This window comes from Palaemon carinicauda, chromosome 22 (genome assembly GCF_036898095.1).
Source record: "Palaemon carinicauda isolate YSFRI2023 chromosome 22, ASM3689809v2, whole genome shotgun sequence".
NCBI classification, from domain to species: domain Eukaryota; kingdom Metazoa; phylum Arthropoda; class Malacostraca; order Decapoda; family Palaemonidae; genus Palaemon; species Palaemon carinicauda.
Genome location: NC_090746.1, coordinates 27,647,698 through 27,671,369, shown reverse-complemented (window position 1 = coordinate 27,671,369; position 23,672 = coordinate 27,647,698). Strand labels below are relative to the sequence as shown.

Here is a 23,672-nt window from a genome sequence, read left to right as displayed (position 1 = left end):
ATCAAGAAATTGGTTTGTGATAAATGGCAACAGCACTGGGACAGTCAAGACGGCAATAAAATGAGGGAAGTAACAAATATCATATCACCTTGGAGGTATAACATGATTCCCCGAAAATGGGAGACGACTCTTTGTCGTCTCCGTATTGGTCACACACGGTTGACACACGAGTTTCTGCTGAAGGGCCAACACCAACCGTATTGCGAGGACTGCTTAGTACCTTTAACAGTGAGGCATTTGTTGACCGAATGCCCTAATTTTACTAACTTAAGAAATAGATATCTGTTTGAGGCTCGAGGTGAGGATGGCAGGTTTATCCTTGCCAAGATTCTTGGACATGATGTGTCTTACTATGCGAGCGGAATTTTTAGATTTATTTCAGAAGCAGGTCTTCTGAAAACTATTTAACTATTTTAATGACTTCTTAATTTTTATGGTTTTAATCGAATTCTCTTTTAATTTTCATATACAGTAAATGGTATCGGCGTCAATGACCTTAGATGTCAGGATGCCAGAAAACTTTCAATCAATCAATCAATCGTCTCTAGATAGGGCCACTATTTCACTAACTCTAGCCCCTGAGGCTATAGCGAACAAGAATATCACTTTTTGTATAGATCCTTTAGGGAGCTATCTTCATTGTTCAAGTTTGAAGCGTAGAGCAAGACTTTGTCCAAAGACTGTGATATGGGCTTCGGAGGGGCTGCTGGTTTAAGCCTAGCGCATGCTTTCAGAATCTTATTGAAGATTTCATTCGACAGGTCCACCTGGAACGCATATAGAAGAGGTCTAGTCAAAGCTGACTTACATGTAGTTATCGTGGTGGAAGCCAAGCTTCGCTCGTGAAGGTGGATGAAGAAGGACAGGCAGAAGTCTATCAAGATTTCTGTTGGCTTGTTTGCTTTGACAAAGGAGACCCACTTCTTCCAAGACGATTCATATTGTCTTCTGGTTGACTTTGACTTGTATTCTTCTAAAAAATCGATGTTGTCTTTTGAGATCCCAAAACTTTTCTTGACTGCTAAGGCAAGAAAATCATGAGATGTAGGTTTTGGGTTCTCAATGATGAAGCCTAGACAGTCGACTTCTGAACCAGTTGGGATAGAACTGGGTTCGGTAGAGGAAACAGCCTCAGCCTCAGTTCTATCACTAGAGGGAACCAATTGCTCTTGGGCCATTTGGGGGCCACCACTGCTGCTTTCCCCTTGAAGGATCTCAGCTTGTTGAGGACCTTCAGCGGGAGATTTGTTGGCAGGAACAGATAGATATGATTCCATCTGTTCCAATCGAGGGACATGGCATCCATCGCTTCTGCCCGAAGGTCCTCGTATGGGGCTACGTATCGAGGTAGTTTCTTGTTGTTGCTCGTCGCGAAGAGGTCGATCTGCAGTTCTGGGACTTTTTCCAAGATGAAAGAGAATGAGTCTGCGTCTAGAGACCATTCTGACTCTATCGGCTTTCGCCTGGATAGAGCGTCCACCGTCACATTGCGGAACCCTTGTAGGTGAACTGCTGATAAGTGCCATCTTTTCATTCTTGCCAAGCGAAAGATGGCCAACATCACGTGGTTGATGTAGGGCGATCTCGAGCCTTGTCGGTTCAGACATTTCATTATCACTTCGCTGTCTAAGACCAACTTTATATGGGCTGATCCGTGAGGGGATAGTTTCTTCAACGTCAGGAGGACTGCCATGGCCTCCAGACTGTTGATGTGAAAGGTCTTGAACTGGTGTGACGAGGTCCCTTGAACTTTCCTTTTAATGGGAATGACCTCTCCATCCTTCCGTTGAGGCATCCGTGTGGATGACTACTGACGGTTGAGGTGGTTGTAAGGGAATAGTCCTTGCTAGGCTCTTGACCTTTGACCACGGCCTCAGAAGCAATCGCAGTAAGGTCGGTATCGGTCTCTGTTGATCTCTTCGAGCGTTTGATACGTATCTTCTCCAGACTCCTGATGCATCCTTTAGTTGTGCTCTTAGCACTGGGTCTGTTACTGCTGCGAACTGGAGAGAGCCCATTACCATTTCCTGTTGGCATCGTGAAATCTTGTTGGATTTCAGTAATCTCTTGACAGAACCCGCAATCTCTCTCCTCTTCTTCAGTGGAATGGAGAGGCGGTGTGACTGCAAGTTCCAATGGATTCCCAACCATTCAAACGCTTGAGCTGGAGAGAGGCGAGACTTCTTGTAGTTGATCTTGAAGCCCAGATGTTCCAGGAACTGGATCACCTTCGTGGCTGCCTGCAGACAAGCAGTCTTGGATGTTGCCCACACCAGCCAGTCGTCCAGGTATGCTGCTACCTGAATGCCTTCTAAGCATAGCTGTTGTACGCCTGTGTGTGCAAGTTTCGTGAAAATCCTTGGGGCTATGTTTAGTCCAAGGGGCATGGTTCTGAAGACATACTTTGTCTTCTGTAGCTTGATTCCTAGGTAGGAGGAGAGGGGGCGGCTGACTGGAAGGTGCCAGTAGGCATCTGCTACGTCTATTGAGACTGTATACGCCCCTTTTGGTAACAGGGTCCTTATGTGTTTAAGGTTAACATCCGGAACTTGTTGTTCTTGATGAACTTGTTGAGTGGAGACAAGTCTAGAATGACTCTGAGTTTGTCCGAGTCCTTCTTGGGAACACAAAACAGCCTTCCCTGGAATTTGATGGACTTTGCTTTCCTTATAACCTTTTTGTTCAAGAGTTCTAAGGTATATTCTTCCAATAAGGGGGTAGAGTGTTGGAAGAATTGAGGAAAGGAAGGTGGAGATCTGTTCCATTTCCACCCTAGTCCATTCTTGATTAGGCTGTGGGTCCAGGGATTGAAGGTCCAGCGATCCCGAAAGTGGAGGAGTCTTCCTCCTACCTGGAGCATCTCATTGCTTGGATGACCCGGAGGGTTTGTTACCCTGACCACGTCCTCCTCTACCTCTTGAGGGGTTTCTTGAGGAGCCTCGTCTAGATCCTCTACCTTTTGGGCGAAAAGTAGTGGTGTGCCTCTCAAAGCCTGGGTTAAAGGCTGGTGACTTGGTTACCAACTGTTGAGGCACCATCTGGAAAGTGGTTTGCGGCTGAGCAACCATTTGGGGCACTGTGGTCATGGTAACCGTGGGATGTTGCGCAGGTCTATGAGGCAGTCGTGGCTTCTTCGTCTTCCTCTTGGGTTGGGGACCAGTGTCAGAGGAAGATTTCCTTTTGGAAGACATGCCCCACTTTTGGAGAAGGTTCCTATTCTCTGTGGCGGCTTTAGCAACCACCTCTTGGACTACTTCCTTTGGGAAGAGGTCCTTGCCCCAGATGCAGGATTGATCAACTTCCTGGGCTCATGCTTGACCGTTGCATTGGCAAACAAACTCTCTACAGGCCCTCCTGGCCTTCACAAAAGCATACATGTCCTTGACCAGTGTAGCCATGTGCATCTTGGCTAGGACTGTGTACATGTCTGGGGTGCTTGAGATGCCTGCACACATCTCCATGCAGGTCTGGAGAGACAGAAAGGCGGCTAGCCTCTTTTGTCTCTTGTTCTCTTCTCAGAAGAAAGTCCGACAGCTTCGGAAGGTTCTCATTGAACTGCTGTCCTGCGATGTCAGCATCTAGCTTTGCGACCGAGAAGGTTAGATGGACCTCGTTCCAGTCCTTCTCGCCCGAAGGCAGGGCTAGAGACAGTGGTCTACACTCCTCTAGCGACCATTCATCTAGCGTAGGGCATGGTTTGCCCGCATCAACTGCCTTTAGCACGCTGTGGCGAGCTTTTGACGTGAAGGGAAAAGCTCTAAAGGAAGGAGCAAGGAAGGTAGGGTGCTTCTTGCTCATCGCAGAAACCTTGGAGTTCGTGTAACCTGCCTTCTTCAGGCAACTCGTCAAGAGAGCCTGTGCCTTGTCATGGTCAAAGACCATGACCTCCTTAGGTTCCGTCTCTTCTTAAGACGCAGGTTCGTTCTTCAGCCTGATGAAGCGCTCCGGGTAAGCCGCAAGGTTCGGCCAGAATTGGAGATCGTCGAGGGGTATGGCCCCCATCTTCTCCGAGACGTAGAGTTTCCCATTCATCATGGGCATGAACTCCGCATACCTCCAGGGGTTGCTTTCAGAGCACTGAGGCAAGTCAGAGACTCTGGGCTGCTTGTAGAAGCCGCGAGAAGTGACTGCGCGGTGTGCTTCCCTGACTTCCTTCCTCATCTCTAGAGTTTCCTTGCACATAGTTTCCATCATCTGCTGGATCTGCTCCATGAACTCTTGGCTCGTGGGGAACAGCGGGTCTGGTTGAGGGGTTGGGGCCGAAGAGGTTGACGGCACAGGCTGAAATGCCGTCACAGACAGTAGAGGGTCTTCCGTCTCTGTCGATCCGGATTCTTCTTGCTCCTTGAGTGGCTGGGCCACTTCTTCTTCAGGGTCTTCTTGAAGGAGATCCTTTTCAGTGTCCGAAAACACCTCTGACATCCTTTCCTGATGGATGTCCATGCCTTCTAGAGCCTTATTGATGTCCATGCCTTCTAGAGCCTTATTGATGTCGGCCCCTATCGCCAGTTGTATGCAGGGAGGCTCGGGCCGTACCTGAGGTACGACCGCATCAGATGTTGTCTTAGGGAACAGCAGGCTTCTAATGGTGTCGCTTGGTAGGTAAGGTCCCGGAGAGTTCTTCTGGAACCCTCTTACCCACTTCCGGAGCGTTTCCCTCGCAGCATCCCTCGACTCCGTCGTCTTGGGATCGCCGAAACCCTCGGTCATCAAGGCCGAGCAGACGTTGCAACCCTTTCGGTCCCAGTATCTCAGGGTTTCAGTTGCGATGGAACAGGGGGCATGAGACCTGCACATGTTGTGGCCACCAAAGTTCTTACTTTTGTGGTTGTAGTGCATGACTACACACTTCACCTTGGGCTCCTCCTGTAAGGAAAGAAAGAGTGAAATGAGTATGGGGTAATTTATCACACTGATAAATCAATCACATGCATTAATAATAGATCTTACTATTATAATTATTGCTTAGGATAGTAATGCTAGAAAAGAAATGGGAGAGACACATATCTGCATTTCCTATCCAGGCAATTGCTGTGACCTCCTTCAATATTAATATTTTAAATTTCCTTATTAGGGAAATCCAGGGTGGAATAGCTCTAAAAAATAGAGCTGGAGTCAGTATATTCTAGCACTAACTCTGCCACAAGTGAAATATTAATACTGTAGGGTAAAGATATTATGTTCTGATGATCTAGGATACATCAGGATATTGAAGGAATACTTCACTTCAACATTATTTAGCGGTCTCAACAATGGATTGTAAAAGGATACACAGAATATGTTGAAAATCATACTACTGTATATTAAATACTGTAGTTTTCTAACCAGTGTATCTGCTATACTGCAGGAATACTGGCTACTGTATAGTCTTATACTGTAGTTCTGCCGGCATACTACCACCTAGGCTTGTACCTGACGGCACTAGCCAACAGAGAGAGAGAAAGCATGGAGAGAAGGGCTTCCGTATTATTATAGTTTAGTACAATAATTAGGGTTGTAGGGACTACTGTCTCAACTGCCTTCTTTCCAGAATGAGGATTCAAATGGAAGGGGAAAGAATGTATTAATTCTAGCTCCCATCCAGCCACAATATCTGTTGCCGGCTGCACTGCCGGTTCCAGGGTTTGTGGATGGCAGTCCAAGAGAGGACCGAAGAATACTCAAAGTTGTACAGGGTCTCCCACCGGCAGCCGTCATGGCCGGAGCAACCTTTCCCGGAGCCTTGCTTCCGTTAGGGGGAAGGTCGAAGCGGCAATCTAGCCGCCTTTATAGGGGCCCGGCCGACATCATAATCAGCCCAGCAAGCGGGGAGATTGTAGAATACCGGCAACAGATGTTGCGATGGCTAGGCCATCACTAAAGGACAGAAGGTGAAGGGAAAGGGTCTTATATTTGGCATAGAAAGAAGGTGGCATGTCTGCCTCCTACTGTCGGCAGAAAAACAAGGAAACATAGTTTCCTAAGCCAGCGCCATCTTGAGCGGCAGAAGAATAACGATTCCTCAGTCTAAGACATTGCCGGATATAAGACATGTCTTCTAGACCACAAGGGAGAAGGTGGTGGCAACTGTACTACCACTTTCGGTTGTGGACTAGGGAAGCCGGGCTTCCTATGCCGGCAACTGTGAAACCAGCAGGGGAATGACTACTGTAATCCCCCATTGGTGGAGTTGCTGACAACAAGACTGAATACTCTAAGTTACTGTCGTATTTCAAAGTCGGGATACTCACCGGCAGAGAGGATAGACAGAAACACTACCTCAGTCAAGCCGGAGTACACTACTCTATGGCAAGACCAAAGATAGGGTTGCCACCTAATGGCGGCACTCAGAGGGAAGGAAGGGTTCATCCTTAAATCTCTAAAAGAGACAAGTATCGAATTATGTTAGTAATTCTAGGAGATGTGCCATCTCCGATTGAATTAATAAAACGATACAAGAGGATAAACGGGGATAACGTTACTAAAGTATACTAAAACGCATTAGGCTAGCCTAACTCGAGTCGGGATCTCGGCTACGCTACATCACCGAGGCCCTATCGTATACTATCGAAACGTTTAACAGAAGAGGAAATATTACATGTGTAATCTTATCTTCACTAGTATAATTTGCCTAGATAGCTATAATTCATTAAAGCTAAATACCGGGGACGTCATACTACTAACTTAGTAAAGCATTTATGGCGTACGACAGCGGTCCAAAATGGCCGCCTCCGGTGATGGCTCTGCTCCACTAAACACATCTAAATTATGCTAATTCAACTGTGAGAAGGGAGCCAAAAATTATACACAGGAAAGATTACATACTCAACAGAGGATGAAGATGCTGGAGATTGCATAGTAATAATCCTTGAAATAGTAACAAAACCGAGAGCAGTTGGGAGATACACCGTGCTTAATTCGCTACTACAAAAGGAATAGTTTGTTGTAGTAGTGCGGGAAGGGGATCCACCGGGTAACCTTGATGACGGCTCCCCTTCAATTTCGCCACTCTTCCCCCTCAGAGCGAAAACTCAATTTGGGGTGAAGATTGCCATGTGTTGTATCAAGAAATATGTCCCAGATATTATGCGATATCCTTAAAGAGTTATTTTAAGGATACTCGCGCCAGGAGTTAGAATTCTGGAGACCTGTGGTCAATTCTCTGGGAGTATCTCTGTAGCTAAATATCCCTTAGAAAGCTGCCTAAAGGAACCTTCCATCAGGATGACATAGCTGAGCCCAAAAATGTAGCTGTAGTCTATAATAGGGGTAACTATAATAATACAGTACATATGGAACTATATTTTGTATACTGTATGTACAGTATTGTACTGTATGTATTGTATTTTTTCCATTTATTATTACATTATGTTGCTATTAACAGTTAGTTTAGGTATATTGAATGGTTCAAATGTATTTGGCTGTATAGTATTTTATTGTGGTTATATTTGTAGCTTTATTATAAGATTTAATGTGCTGTTTTGTAGGGTTTGGAACAAATTAGGCAATTTGCATGTGAAATGTGACACACAACACGAAAAAATCACTTTACTAAAGCCACTCCAGAACGAATTAATTTTGTGTTGTGAGGCATTACTGTAGTTGTTTTCCATTAGGGGCTGACTTAAAAGTTCCATCACAGAACCATCGCAGAATGGCTCTCTCCTTGTTGTTACAGTTGTGTTTTCACCACTAAAAGTTGAATTGCGAACTCTCCTTATTGTCTGAGCTAGAGATTTCTTTCTTGGAAGCTTTCCAACTATGGAAACTGGAACATAGTTTTCGCACTGATTTATTTATAGACAATGGAATTTCGTCAGAATTTTGAGAATTAATTTTAATCTTATCTATAACTTTTATAGCCTGAATATGATTATGTTTTGCTGATGTGAATGCTCTGTAGTTTTGCAAATTGTTTCATGTTGCGTTATTGCTCTGCCGTTACACTAGTGTCATTTTTCACATTTCCAATAAATATGTTCATTAATCACTTTATCTATCATGTATGTATAGCCTTCGTGTAGCAGTTTCTTTCCACCCATTTGAGTCTTGATTATTTCCATTATGATGAGTTTGTTATAATGGAATTTGAACTGGAACTAGAATCTCAAAGGAAGTTAATTGGTGAGTGAATCTCTAACAGACTGAATACTGTATATATGTAAAAGATATATCAATGTAAACAATGTTATATAGCTAAAGGTTAATTTGATAACAAGTAATTTCAGTCATTAGACAATTGGATACTTTATTCTCAATTTCTCTCTCTAGAATTTGTATGTAAGGATATATCAATGTAAACATTGTTATATACTTAAATATATCTAATATAGTCATTAGATAAATGGATACGTTATTCTATCTCTCTTTTGACACTTTGTTCGACACTGTCCATTCGACACTTTGTCTTTCGACATTCTGTCCGCACACGGCCTTCACTGGTGGAGTAAAGGGAAGGTTATCAAGAGAAGGATCAGTAGCTGAAGGTACCTCGACACTAGATCAAGATGGGGAGGATCATCGTGCCTTGTCTGACATATACTTCTAGGGTCAGAACTTATGCGACAAACATGAATCGGACTCTAAGGGAATCTGAGGAGTAACCGTGACTGGAGCAGTCTGGGGCTGTGGCAGAGGAGGAGCCACACCCAAGGACTTCTGCGGGGTAGTTAGGAAAGCACTAACCCATGAAGGGAGCTCAGCACCCTTTGAGAAGTCTTGGGTTTCCCTAGAGAATCCAGGAGGAGGAAAACATTGTGTAGAAGGAACCCTAGAAGGAGCCAGAGTCAACGTAGGATAGACCCTCTGTGGCAATAGGAGGTACTCTTTCGTCAAGTGAAGAGGATGTTCCGGGCTAATAGGTACATTGCCATATCTATTAGGAGGCTCCTTAAACCCTTCTGGGAAGGGTATAGGCCTGCCGCTAGAAGTAGTAGAAGCTGGACCCGAAGTGTTGTGACAGCACTTCTTCTCGGTTCCGATACCCCTACTCAGGAATTGCTCGTGGAAATCGACGATTTGTGTGTGAAATCGTGACTCACTCGCAAAATTGTAAGTTTCGCGCAACAATAGGCACGATTCCCGAGCAGAAATGTTCTTCACATGAGCACTAGGACCCATATTGGATGATGAAAGCCTTGAGTATTCCTGTTGCTTCAGAGGGCTGCCTACGCCGACGTAGTCGGCAGTGAGGGCCTCTGCGTAGGGGGCAACCCTAAGTGTTGGCGAGTGCATCACGAAGGAATGCTTTGGAGAGCGTCGCATGTGTGAACGCTTTGCTAAAGCACAAGAGGTAACAAAGGGTTTCTTCTGAGGTTTTTTTTTGGGAAAAGAACGAGTTAAGGAGCGACGTGCAGATGGACTGCGCGTGCGCTTACCTCTTCCTCTTGACGAGGAACGTCTAAATTGTAATCGTGAATGTAAGGTTCGCGATCGTAAACGTGCTGTTTATGATCGAGTGTGTCTAGACCTCGATCGTGAACAGCGTTAACGTCTTGAGTACCTAGGTCGTGAACGTGAGCGTTGGCCTCGTGATCATGAACGACGCCCTCGCGAGCGTGAGCGTTGTTGCCCTTATGAACAGGAGCTTCACCCTTGTGAGCGCGAGCGTTGCCCTCGTGAACAGGAGCTTCACGAGCGTGAGCATCGTCCTCGTGATCTAGATCAACAAATCTAGAACGCAAGCGTCCAAATCTGGATCTAAAGTGGGTTGCTCATGATTGTGATGACTGCGATTGAGAGACATTTTCTCGTGAAGAAGAATGCCTGCTAGTCCTAGGAGAGCATTGAGACCGTTGGTCTCATGAGTGTGAAGCTCCAGAGCTAGAACGCCTTCTGGAAGAAGAGCGTTGAGATCACGATGACCTATGATCTCTGTGATGATCTTCAGGTTGTTACGAACGATGATGAGAAGACGAGTATCCTGAAAGACGAGAAGTTGGAGAGTCTGGTCCTCGTGCGCCGCTGCTGGTTGAAGGAGCGCTGATCTTGTGAAGATCATCTCCTCTAGCCAAAGTATTCCTGTGAGAAGAAACATAAGATTGAGGATTCAGAGACAACGATGTCCCAGGGTGGTGATCAGGACTGTTGTCGGCGGAAGGCTGTTAGAGGGGCGAACGCGAACGATCGCCTCGTCCATGCATGGAAGGTCCAGGAGAGGGCGACAGGTGGACTTCGCAGACCTTCGAAGCACAGGATATTGAGGGCTCTAGAGTAGGATCCTTCCTGGCACCACGCTGAAGTGGTCAAAGTAGCTCTTCCTTCGTAGGGGGTGCAGAAACCCCTAGGGACGGCCACACCTGCAACACATCTGCAAAGGAAAAAGGCTCCCCGGCAGCTGGAGGTGAAGTTGCTCCTCCAGGGGAAGCAACTATCCCCCCCCCCCCAGTACCCCGAGGTTGCTAAGGAGTTATCTGGTCTGCACTCCTGCTCGATTGCCCCCCGGAGGAAAGCGAGTGAGAAGGAGATTTAGAAAGAGGTTTGGGGGTGCGAGAAGAACGTGCTTTTCTCGCCCCTGAGGGAGAAAGATCGCTCTTCGTCTTCTTCTTCCTACGCCGTCCAAAATTCTCCCATTGGGAAGCAGGCCACTCCCTACACTCTTTACAGGGCAAACCCTGCTCGCAGCGATGCCATCTTCACAAAGGACAGAGAGCGCGGGTTGGTATCCACCAATGATATAAAGGTACTGCACTCATCACTCTTGCGCCCATGACATGTTCCCATGAGGGCGATCAGAAGAAGCACAAGCACACCTAAAGAGAAAGCAAAAAATTAAAATGTCCAATGACAGCCTTTGGAGGAGTGAGAGAAGATGCCCACTCTCTACAAGCCAAAAGGAAAAAAAGTGACGTAGCTCACAGCTGTGAGAGTATACAGTACAGTATATAGGCAGCTGGGTACCCCCCGAGCAACCCCCTGCCTACCCACTTAAGTGGTTAGGCAGTGTTGCTACCTCGCACTTTTAGTCTAATGACTACCTTCCAGCTTCGCCGAAAGATAATCCACATAAATAACTCTGACTACCTTCCAGCTTCGCCGAAAGATAATCCACATAAATAACGTAAGGTTTGTTAGTATGGGAACAACTAAAAAGTCATTGCCCCCTGACACGAGTGGGTGCCCAAGCTGATGATTAATATAGTAAATACAGCTTAATATTGTTTTTATTTAGTTTCTACTGCAGTTTATAATCATACAGTATGTAAAGTGTACTGTATATGTGCACACTACGTACTGGACACAGTAAGGCTACAGTACAGTATTGTGCTAAGGTAAATATTTTATTTTTTTTCATAATCCTCCTTGGCCGCGAAGTAAGAAACCACAATTAACGAGGTCTGTCCTCATTCCGTCCCCTTCCCTAAATTCTCTTTGCTGCTGCCCCCCCCCTCCCTCTCTCTCTCTCTCTCTCTCTCTCTCTCTCTCTCTCTCTCTCTCTCTCTCTCTCTCTCTCTCTCTCTCTCTCTCTCTCTCTCTCTCTCTCCATGCTGCCGTCCCCTTCTCTCTATTCTCATGCCGTCCCCTTCCGTCCATTCTCTTTGCTGCAATTTCCCTCTCTCCACTCTTTGCCAGTGCTCTCTTCCCTCCACTCTCTGCCAGTGCTCTCCTCTCTCCACTCTCTGCCAGTGCTCTCCTCTCTCCACTCTCTGCCAGTGCTCTCCTCTCTCCATTCTCTGTGCTGAAGTTCCTGTCTCTTTGCCAGCATCCCCTTTTCTTCATTCTCTTTACACAGTCTTCTCTCTATACTCTCACGGTATCCCTTTCTCTCCATTTCCTTTGCCTGCAACCCCCTCTCCATTCTCTTTGCCTGCGTCCACCCTCTCCATTCTCTTTGCCTGCGTCCACCCTCTCCATTTTATTTGCTGCCGTCCCCCTCTCCATTCTCTTTCCCAGTGTCCCCCCTCTCCATTCTCTTTTCCAGCGTCCACCTCTCTCCATTCTCTTTCCGGCCATCCCCTCTCTCCATTCTCTTTGCCGCCGTTCCCCTCTCTCCGTCCTCCTTGCCGCCTACCCTCTTTCTCCGTTCTCATTGCTATCGTCCCCCTATCTCCATTCTCATTGCCCTCGTCCCCCTATCTAAATTCTCTTTGTCGGAGGCCCCTTCTCTCCATTCTCTTCGTCAGTGCCCTCCTCTCTCCATTCTATTTGCTAGCATCCCGCTCTCTGCATTCTATTTGCCGCCATGCTCTTTTCTCCATTGTCTAATTCGTTGTCCCTTCTATCCTTTTTGTCCTCCTTCCAGCCCCTTTTTTTTATTTTGTTATGCTCTTTTCTATCTTTAATCTCTTTTATTAATTTTTTTGCTCTTTCCCTCACACTTCTAATCATTTTGTTTCTTTTCTTTCCTTCATTTTCCCATTCATTCATTTTTTCCTATTTTTTTATTTCTTTGTATTTCTTTTTTCCATTTCTTTCAGTGTAACTTTTCCCTCTTTTAATTTATTTTCATTATTCTTTTGATTAGACCAATTATCTGTATTTTACAGCCATTGTTTTGCCACAAACCATTCTTTGTTGTCACAACTAGCTGTCAAACTATTCTATTGTCATGATTTTATTTTTAGCTATTTTCCTGCCTTATAATTTTTTCATTTAGTCAAGAAAGGATTGTTTTTTTATATGTAATTTCTCCCTATATCCAAAGTTGTTCAAACTCCTCTAACAAATTAGATTTTCTATCAAGAAATTTTATCCATATGCTTAAGTATCACTTATGATTTATACATATTTTTCAACTGATTATGTTAGTCATTTAGTTTCCCAATTCAAAAATTGTATGCATAGCTTTAAAGGAAATTTTATGGAAATCCAAAATTAACCTATGAAAAGTACTCTTAAATGGTTGGTTTTCTCCACATTATTGTACCAAGCATTATGTAAATAAGAATTGGCATGATGTTTATTTTTGTACCATGGTTAGCTATTTTCCTATTTCTGAATTATACAAAATCATAGTAATAAACTAGAGAAAATTTAGTACTTACGTTTCCATAGTAACCACCACGACCTAAGATAACACCTTGATCCTTACACAGGTCCCATATTGTCATCATCGCTTCTGGGCTGAGAGGACTGCGTGTAACTGGGTCTTTCACCATTTCAGCTCCAATCATCAAACCTTTCCCTCTGACATCTCCAATTATTTCAAATTCATCTCTGTAAGATAATAAAGAATTTTGTTAATAAAAACTTTACTATTTAGCTTCCATAAAATAGGTTAACCTGTGATATTAAGTGTTCTTTTAACAATTTTTTTTTTATAAAAAATACAAACTATTTAGTTTATATTGTCTTCCTATTACAATGCAAAAGCATGAAAAGTGAGAAAGAATAAGAATATTGCATCAGGGCTTGTAAATTGTAATTGCAACCAGAAATGGTCTACAAACAGAAAGGTCTAGTAAAACAAATGGTAAATAGGAGTATGTTATGAAGTAAATATTATGCTTATGTTCTATAAAGTAGATAATATAAAATACAAGAAATCAAAGTAAAACAAATAAAAACAAGAAAATTAGCAGATAAAAAGTTCAATAGAATAGGGATATAATGTATTTGTTATAATGATAATGTTTAGTTGGTTCTTATCTGCAGATTCTATGTCCTGTTTTCAAAGTATAGACTTTTGGATAAATTTGCAAATTTTTGCAATAGCTGTTAGTTTTGTACAGTTAATATGTTAAATATAATGTTAAAAATTCAGCAAATACCTTGAAAGTTTTCTGGAACAAAAAATACCAAAGAATACTCTACTGTTTTATTTGATTCTGACAAATGTATATATTTGATCACTTTCTATAATTTGAAATTAGTTTTCATAGAACACATTATTATTAAGCCAAACAGTATTGATCCTGACAATATTTTTAAATGGTTAAACTGACTACATAACTTTTAATTTTCTAATTTGGCTGATTTCAAAATACCATACATTATTATCAGCAAGAACCTGCATCATGCCTGAAGGGCTAGGCAATCAACAACAATGGTCGCCATCATCTACATACTTTCCTGCAATTTTACCAGAAATAATTGAATGTATTCTTCTGTAGCTCAACAATTTTGGTTGGAAAAAATGATGGAGACAATATGGAATATTCTCTGGGTACAACCCAAATCTCTTATTAAGTTATGCCATAAATAGAGGCAGTAAGCATGTCCATCTACATTGGGGAACATGTCTGTCACTAGTGCAGCATGGAGGAGGTGGATGGCCCTACTCATGTATAGGCAAATAACCTTGTCTTAGTTGTCATAAGAGGTTGTGATAATATGCACTGTAGTGGATGCTGTAATAAATGTCTAAGTAGAAGCTTTCATCAAGCAACACTGTTGAAGAGCAAAGAATGAGTTTAGTTGGAGAGTGGACAAAAAAATCCCCAGCTTTGTACTCATCTATATTGAAGAATACCATGGAAAAGAAAGGAAGCTTTTGTTCTCTCCATATAATCAAAAGGTTGAAGGAGAGAGAGAAAATCCTTATTAAATATTATCATTAATGTACTTTGTACTCCCTTGCAAGATCATTATAGAAAAGGAATAGACAGAATGAATATTACAGATTATCCTGCAAAATCTAAAAACATTAGAACATTTTATGATAGTCTGTTGCATGGGCAACTAGGAAGATATAAAATTGAATAAATAAAAGCATTTTAAAAATTACATATCTTTAATATTATGACCAGCAGTTTATTCTACTTATACACTAGGCAAACAACAACACTGGTAGATAAGATTGGGCTGAACTGATTAGTCTTTGCCATCACTTACAGATATGTATTCTTAAATACAGAGAAATTTAATGCGAGGTTTATGTTATCACAAGGCATAAAATGATTAATATGAATATATGAATCATGGCCTTTATTGATTTATTTCCATGGGACATATGGATATTATGGCCGCGGGGGCATAAAAACAATTAGAATAGCGCCAACGTTATCCCTGCGTGTCGTAAGAGGCGACTAAAAGGGACGGGACGAGGGGGCTGGGAACCCCCTCTCCTGTATAAAAATCCTGTGAGACATCATCAAAGAGATGGAGCTGGGGGGAGAGTGACTGCTCCCCGCACTCTAGTTTTGGGGTATTTGAATGTGCGTGGATGTAGTACGATAGAGAGTAAAAGATGTGAGATTGGAAGTATGTTTAGAAGTAGAAGGATGGATGTATTGGCCTTGTGTGAGACAAAGATGAAAGGAAAGGGTGAAGTGATGTTTGGTGAAATGTCTGGTAGAGTGTCTGGGATTGAAAGGGGAAGAGCGAGAGAGGGTGTGGCTTTATTGCTGAGTGAATGGATGACAGGTAAAGTAGTGGAATGAAAGGAGATATCATCTAGGTTAATGTGGGTAAGGGTTAGGTTGGGTAGGGAATGTTGGGCGTTTGTCAGTGCGTATGGGCCAGGTAGTGAGAAAAGTGAAGAAGAGCGGAATGAGTTCTGGAATGAATTAACTAGGTGTGTAGAAGGACTGGGTAGAAGGAATTATGTAGTTGTCATGGGTGACTTAAATGATAGATTGGGCGCTGGAGAGGTAGAAGGTGTCATTGGGAAGTATGGCGTACCAGGTGAAAATGAGAGTGGTGAGAGACTGGTAGATATGTGTGTTGAACAAGAGATGGTAATAAGTGCTAGCTTTTTTAAAAAGAAAGATAAAAATAAGTATACATGGGTAAGAGTGGCAAATGGAAGAGTAGTAGAAAGGGCATTAATGGATTATGTGTTGATAACTAAAAGAATGTTTGGAAGATTGAAAGACGTGCACGTGTTTAGGGGTATGGCTAACGGTATGTCTGATCATTTTTTGGTGGAAGGAAAATTAGTTGTAGCAAAAGAGTGGGGGAATAGAGTAGGTGGATGTAAAAGGGAGCTAGTGAGGGTTGAAGAGCTAATAAAACCGGGGGTAAAAAGTAAATATCAGGAAAGGTTGAAAATGGCATATGACGAGGTGAGAGTAAGAGAAACTGGTAATTTAGAGGAGGAGTGGAAGTTAGCAAAAGAAAATTTTGTTGGGATTGCAAGTGATGTATGTGGCAAGAAGGTTGTTGGAGGCAGCATGAGGAAGGGCAGTGAATGGTGGAATGAAGGAGTGAAGGTAAAAGTGGAAGAGAAAAAGAGGGCTTTTGAAGAATGGCTGCAGAGTAATGGTATAGAGAAGTATGAAAAATATAGAGAGAAAAATGTGGAAGTAAAGGGCAAGGTACGTGAGGTAAAGAGGGCAGCTGACCTGAGGTGGGGTCAGGGACTGGGTCAGTCATATAAAGAGAATAAGAAGTAGTTTTGGAAAGAAGTGAAGAGAGTAAGGAACGCTGGCGCAAGAATTGAAGGGACAGTGAAAGATGGAAATGGAAGGTTGTTAAAAGGAGAGGAGGCAAGGAAAAGGTGAGCGGAATATTTTGAAAGTTTGCTGAATGTTGAGGATAATAGGGAGGCAGATATAATTGCTGTTCCAGGTGTTGAGGTGCCAGTGATGGGAGATGAGAATGAGAGAGAGATTACAATAGAGGAAGTGAGGAGAGCACTAGATGAAACGAGAGTAAGAAAAGCATCTGGTAGGGATGGTGTGAAAGCTGAGATGTTGAGGGAAGGGGGTGTGACTGTACTTGAATGGTTGGTGAGATTGTTTAATATGTGTTTTGTGTTGTCAATGGTACCAGTAGATTGGGTTTGTGCATGTATTGTACCACTATATAAGGGTAAGGGAGATGTGCATGAGTGTTGTAATTCAAGAGGTATTAGTTTGTTGAGTGTACAGTAGTTGGAAAAGTGTATGGTAGAATAATGATTAATAGGATCAAGGATAAAACAGAGAATGCAATCTTGGAAGTACAGGGTGGTTTTAGAAGAGGTAGGGGTTGTATGAATCAGATTTTTACAGTTAGGCAGATATGCGAGAAATATTTAGCAAAAGGTAATGAGGTGTATGTTGCGTTTATGGATCTGGAGAAAGCATATGATAGAGTTGATAGGGAAGCAATGTGGAATGTGATGAGGTTATATGGAGTTGGTGGAAGGTTGTTGCAAGCAGTGAAAAGTTTCTACAAAGGTAGTAAAGCATGTGTTAGAATAGGAAATGAAGTGAGCGATTGGTTTCCGGTGAGAGTGGGGCTGAGACAGGGATGTGTGATGTCGCCGTGGTTGTTTAACTTGTATGTTGATGGAGTGGTGAGAGAGGTGAATGCTCGAGTGCTTGGACGAGGATTAAAACTGGTAGGCGAGAATGATCATGAATGGGAGGTAAATCAGTTGTTGTTTGCGTTTGATACTGTACTGGTAGCAGACACAGAAGAGAAGCTTGACCGACTAGTGACAGAATTTGGAAGGGTGTGTGAGAGAAGGAAGTTGAGAGTTAATGTGGGTAAGAGTAAGGTTAAGAGATGTACGAGAAGGGAAGGTGGTGCAAGGTTGAATGTCATGTTGAATGGAGAGTTACTTGAGGAGGTGGATCAGTTTAAGTACTTGGGGTCTGTTGTTGCAGCAAATGGTGGAGTGGAAGCAGATGTACGTCAGAGAGTGAATGAAGGTTGCAAAGTGTTGGGGGCAGTTAAGGGAGTAGTAAAAAATAGAGGGTTAGGCATGAATGTAAAGAGAGTTCTATATGAGAAAGTGATTGTACCAACGGTGATGTATGGATCGGAGTTGTGGGGAATGAAAGTGACGGAGAGACAGAAATTGAATGTGTTTGAGATGAAGTGTCTAAGGAGTATGGCTGGTGTATCTCGAGTAGATAGGGTTAGGAACGAAGTGGTGAGGGTGAGAACGGGTGTAAGAAATGAGTTAGCGGCTAGAGTGGATATGAATGTGTTGAGGTGGTTTGGCCATGTTGAGAGAATGGAAAATGGCTGTCTGCTAAAGAAGTTGATGAATGCAAGAGTTGATGGGAGAAGTACAAGAGGAAGGCCAAGGTTTGGGTGGATGGATGGTGTGAAGAAAGCTCTGGGTGATAGGAGGATAGATGTGAGAGGGGCAAGAGAGCGTGCTAGAAATAGGAATGAATGGCGAGCGATTGTGACGCAGTTCCGGTAGGCCCTCCTGCTTCTTCCGATGCCTTAGATGACCCCGGAGGTAGCAGCAGTAGGGGATTCAGCATTATGAAGCTTCATCTGTGGTGGATAATGTGGGAGGTTGGGCTGTGGCACCCTAGCAGTACCAGCTGAACTCGGCTGAGTCCCTGGTTAGGCTGGAGGAACGTAGAGAGTAGAGGTCCCCTTTTTTGTTTTGTTTCATTGTTGATGTCGGCTACCCCCCAAAATTGGGGGAAGTGCCTTTGGTATATGTATGTATGTAGTATGTAGTAGACAGAAAACTTTTTTTTATTTCAATTTTGAGGTCGTGAAACTAAAACTTTGGAATCAATAATATTTTACTAATTGAAGGTAAGTTTGTATATAATAGGTTTCTTTAAAAATCCTGTTTCTGTTCTTATTCACATTGTATTGCCCAATTCTGGTCAGTTTTATACATTTTATGAAATTATTTTAAAATACCTTAATCTTTAATAACAGTGGTTTAGACAAACTCTAGGTGTCAGTCTTCACCCATCATTGTGAAAAAGATTTGCTAAAGCCAATCAATTACTAGGAAGAAAAATTCCTTGTAAATCATTAATTTGTATCTACAAAAAAAAAAAAATAGGCTTTAGATAACGGTAAGGGTTCATACAAAGTACAATACACAGTTGTGCTACAGATAATTACCATTTCTGGTGGGAGATAATTGCAGAATATAAAAAAGTACTTTGAATAATAGCTTAATGTTTAGTGAGAAAGTTAAATATCAATGAATACTTTTACCGAAGTTCTGCTAATGTGCGAAGAAAATATGTGCCAATATCTTGGCATCGTTGCTGAATATTTTCATTTTCCAGTTCCTGTAAAGCAGATATGATTATCAGAAGAAAGATTTCATTTTACATAATTATTGTAATTAGAATGTATAATCAACAGAATTCACTGGAATAGAAACGTACCTGTTATATGAAATTCAAACATACCTCTAATACTGAGATGCCAACAGCTGAGGCTAAGGGATTGCCTCCAAAAGTGTTAAAGTGTAATGCATTTTTCAAGGTATCTGATATTTCTTTTGTCGTGACAACAGCTGCAAGTGGAAAGCCATTACCAATACCTTTAGCCATTGTAACTATATCTGGCTTAACGCCATGTCCTTCAAATCCCCAGAAATGCTCACCAGTACGACCAAAACCAGTCTGTACCTTTAAATTAAACAAACTGTTAGAATAAAAAATTTTTTAAGTCTGTTGGAAACATAGTTTTAAAACATTCAAAGAGGATAAATATGGATGAATGAGGTACATATAAACCTTTCATTCATGTTACAACACGTCATATTTTATACATATCCTGCACCAAGGACTGCAGCAATATTATACTTTGATTAAGTATAGCATAAAGCAGAGCTAAAAATCATCTAAAATAAAATTATAGTATTTTAACTAAAATACTAATAATGAAATTATGATAACAGCATTAATAATTATAGTAATAATAAAAGTCTTCCTTTGTCCGTGTTAAAAAACATTTTACCCCGTCTCTACAGCTATTACTTTCATATCTTTTTTTCTTTATTTTTGTACACTATACTATACAACACTTCATTGAGTGGATGAAATCAAAGAAAAATAAAAGGGATTTTGACTTATGAAAAATTTATTTTTGGGTGAGATAGCCATGTCTTCCTGATGGAAGTTCCTCAAAAGCAGCTTTCTACTTGGGATATTTCTGAGAGTGATATACCAGAGAATTTTAGCTGTACATGTAGAGGTATCACAGTGTTCTATCCCCTGGAGCAAATATCCCAAGATATATCATGTATGAAACAGGGACGTGTTTAAAACAACCCACGGCTGTTTTTCCCCGAACAGAGTTAACCTTGTCTTGAAGGATATGGTATAAGTTTAGATACATGGGAGAGAGACCCGTTACAACTCCGATCCCAGTTTGCTTGAAAATATGTTCGATGGTTCGCCATTGCGGTAGTAGCCAATGCATGATGAGAAATGGGGGAGGATGAAAAGAAACGGACAGGTCCATCAGGACGACATGGCTATCTCACCAAAAAATTGATTTTTCCTATGTCAAAATCCGTTTTTGGGCTCAAGCCATGTCGTCCTGATGGAAGTGTACAAGAGAATTAACATTCTCAGTTGTGGCCACTTGGAGTTTTTAACCAATTTGAGTTCTTAGGCATCTCACTAATTATAAGCCTCCTTTCCTTGAATCGCGATTCGGGTAAGGTTAGGCTAGGATTTTCTTTCCCTGTCCAGAGCCATAGTACATGAGCTTTGAGTTAGGGTCAGAACCTCAGAGTACCAATCGTTTGCCCCCAGCTACCCCATTAGGTGAATGAACTCTCCTTTTGGTCCCCGCTGGACGGCAAAAGGGGGAGGGCTCTGCCCTCCACCCTAGACCACACCTGGAAGGGTTACAAGACCCTTCCTCCCTGTGGCCTAGCAACTTGTCCTGCGCTTGCCTACTCTGGGCTAGGAGATATGTATTCCCTAGCCTAGGTTAGGCAGGCTTAAGGATTCTTGTTTCTTTATAGTTTGGGACAGCCTGTCAATGCCGTTCCCTTACTGTGCTAACCCACCCTAGGCCGGAGAATGTACTCTCCCTATACTTGGGGTAGTGCCGGTACTGAAACAGAGTCCCCTATTAAGGTGCTGGGGAAGGCGTACACCAACCCCTACACCCCTACACAGGACCCTTTCCCCTCCCCCTCTGTCCTTTGGTGATGGCCTAGCCATCACACCCCTGTCCACCGTCCTACAACTTACCGAGTACCGGTGGGTTGTAGGGTCGGCCCGGTCTTTTTGCCTGCTGGGCCAAGCCGTTCACTTCCCTTGCATGATTCTGTTAGGGAATAGCATAACGGCAGGTCTATCTGCCGGCGGGAGACCTCCCTGCTGCCTTAGAGCGTTCTTCGGTGCTCCCTTGGATCGCCACCCACAGCCTTAGCCGACCCCCGGCTGAGGTGCGGCTGGATGGAAGCCTGATCATAACATGTTCTTCCTTCCATTTGAACCCTCCTTCTCAAGGAAGACGAGGTTACGGTAGTGAGCTGCCGCCTTCCCCTCTCCTTCCCTCATTGCTTTCTCTCTCTCTCTCTTTATCAAGTGTTGCCAGCAGTGTAGCCTAGGTCTCCTCCCAGTCACATGGATCGTTGTCAGGGTAGGTGTACCTTCAGCCGGTTGCCTGCTGGCTGCCGGCGGTCGCCGACAATACTTGAGGTTGTCTCCCTTTCCACGCCACATAGATTGATGGCTGGAACGGGTTAACCTCAACCGGCGTCACGCCGGCGTCCGGCGTGCCTCCGATGTCCCGGCGGGCTGCCGGCTCCACATATTTTCATATTACGACAGTGGACTGTCCTCTTACACTAACCCTGCCGGCAGTGTCTGTTGTATGGCTGTATACAGTAGCCAGTACATCTGTGGTATAGTACATACCCTAGACAGAAAAATATGGTGTATAGTTATGCAATAGATAAATTTCTAGCATACTCTGTGCATCCATGCGCAGTCCCTTGCCGGGACCTACTCGAATTGGGGATAATTATTCTCCCCTTTTCCCTAGGCTGAATGACCATCAGCTCACCTCTTTTCACCGCTACTAATATGTCGGAGGAAGTGCTAATTTCGCTACTCTATCCCTACGGGATAGTTTCCTTCTTAGGGCTTACCTGAACGGAAGCCCTAGAGTTAGTAGTGGAGAAGGGTCATGGTAATTGGCTGGGCAGGATTCACAAGTATGTGTCTTTCCTGCTTCATTTCCAGCTTACCTATCCTAAGCTTACACTTGGAAAGGAATCTTATATTATAATTAAGATTACATTAAGATTAATCTAGATTATTCTAAGTATCATTATAGACTCCCGCATACTCATGTACCCTTTCTTTCTTTACGGGAGGAGTACATCCGGTGTGAGAGCGCCTTCTGCAGCGTTCGGCGCCGTGATTTCTACAGCCACCTGACGTGCCGAACCCACGCCAGCTGCTCCGCCACCCAGGGATCTCTGAGGTACTGGGACCCGCAGGTTTGCACGACTTGCAAGGACCTGCTCCATGAAGCGTTCGAGACTCCCCAGTCTGCGGAGTCAAGGGACATCGCTCGAGAGAAACTGCGCAAGTGGGTGAGTGGTTTCCAAAAGAACGCCATGGGGCCCTATCTTCCTAGCGAGAAGATGAGAGCTACGCTCTTTCCTAAAGCATCTGCGAATGCTGTCATCCCCAAACCCGAGATCCCCTGCGTCCAACCGACGGTCGACCCAGACGTTTCGGACGCACTCCAGGACATCCATCTCGACGATGATGACAGGATGTCAGAGGTGTCGGACATCACCGAGAGGACCCTGATGGCCGAGGATCAAGACGAGGAACCTATAACGGCTCTTGACTCTGAAGAAGAAGGCGCCGCTGCGCCCTCCGTAGCTTCCGTAGTCATCACAGAACCATTCCCCTCTACATCGTCCTCTCCTTTGCCCACAAGAACGGACGATTCCATGGACAACTTTCAGGCCATGATGGCGGTCCTCGAGGAGAGGCTCCGCAAGAGGGATGAGGATTTCAAGAAAGAAATCCTTCGCTTGACGAAGCAATGCGAGCCTCAGAGGAGGATGAACGTTAAGAACCTTCCTACCTGCTCCGTGACTAACACATGGAGGCATGCTGAGCACATGCCCATCACAAGCGGCAGGATCTTCGTCAATGACAAACTAGGCGCCGTCCCCCTTGAAGAGGTGGAATTCTGGCCTAGCTTTGAGGCGTATCCATCCCCCTCAAGTCAGAACCTGTTTCTAAGGAAGAAACTGAGCCGAAGGAGGTCATCGTGTTTGACCACGCTAAGGCTCAATCCCTGCTAGCTGGCTGTTTGAAGGACAAGGGCTACACCAACTCTAAGGTGCCGGCCCTTAGCAAGAAACACCCGTCCTTTCTTGCTCCAAACACCATGGCCTTCCCCTTCGCAGAGAAGTCTCTCTTAGCAGTACTGAAAGCGGTGGAGGAAGGGAAACCCTGCCCTACATTGGAGGAATGTAGGCCCCTCTCCCTCGCCCTACCCTCCCCCCCATGACAAAATCTGGAAGGACATCCAGTTAACTTTCTCCGTGGGAAAGTTGGAGGCCAACATCGTTGGACTACAGTTCAGTGAGAACCTCCCCAAGCTCTCCGAGTATCTCCTTCGTCGGGAGCAGGACACGAAAGAGAGGCTGGCCGCCTCCCTTTCCCTCCAGGTGATAATGGAGACAATGGCTGGGGAACACAGGACCCCAGGCATTTACATGGTCTTTGCCAAGACCCACCTAGCGACTCTGACGAAAGACTTCTATAGCTTTGTCAGAGCACGAGAGCCTGCAGAGAGTTCGTGTTTGCGTCTGCCGCAGTCAAACACGAACCAAGGAAGCCGATTTCCTCTAACATTTGGGGAAAAGATCTCTTCTCCAATGACTTGGTGAAAGAGATTGTTGACAAGGCCGCCACGGAGGACAGGAACCTTCTCCAAAAGTGGGGCATGTCATCAAAGAGGAAATCTTCGGATGAGGGCCCCCAACCGCAGAAGTAGTCCAAGAAGCCAAGACTACAGCCTCGTCAGGCTAAACACTAGCTTCCTGCAACCGCTGCTCCCCAGTTGGTGGCTCAGCCCCAACAAACCTTCCAACTGGTACCCCAGCCGGTGGTGAC

General features: G+C 44.0%; 2 protein-coding genes across 10 annotated transcripts in view; one reads left to right on the top strand and one right to left on the bottom strand.

Annotated features, from left to right (window-relative positions):
- The window catches only part of LOC137616382 (RNA-binding region-containing protein 3-like), a 370,102-nt gene extending 356,935 nt beyond the window's left edge, over positions 1-13,167 (top strand). For all 8 annotated transcript variants that reach the window (XM_068346072.1, XM_068346074.1, XM_068346078.1 and 5 more), the window contains one exon: positions 13,014-13,167. The gene's annotated coding sequence lies outside the window, so the exon portion shown is untranslated. The remainder of the gene's footprint in view (positions 1-13,013) is intronic.
- Positions 1-23,672, bottom strand: part of LOC137616381 (alanine--glyoxylate aminotransferase 2, mitochondrial) — a 150,922-nt gene that overhangs the window by 37,179 nt on the left and 90,071 nt on the right. For both annotated transcript variants that reach the window (XM_068346070.1, XM_068346071.1), the window contains exons 8-10: positions 18,969-19,190; positions 18,769-18,845; positions 12,963-13,134 (exon numbers count right to left, since the gene is read on the bottom strand). In XM_068346070.1, the coding sequence (XP_068202171.1) occupies positions 12,963-13,134; positions 18,769-18,845; positions 18,969-19,190 (471 nt within the window). The remainder of the gene's footprint in view (positions 1-12,962; positions 13,135-18,768; positions 18,846-18,968; positions 19,191-23,672) is intronic.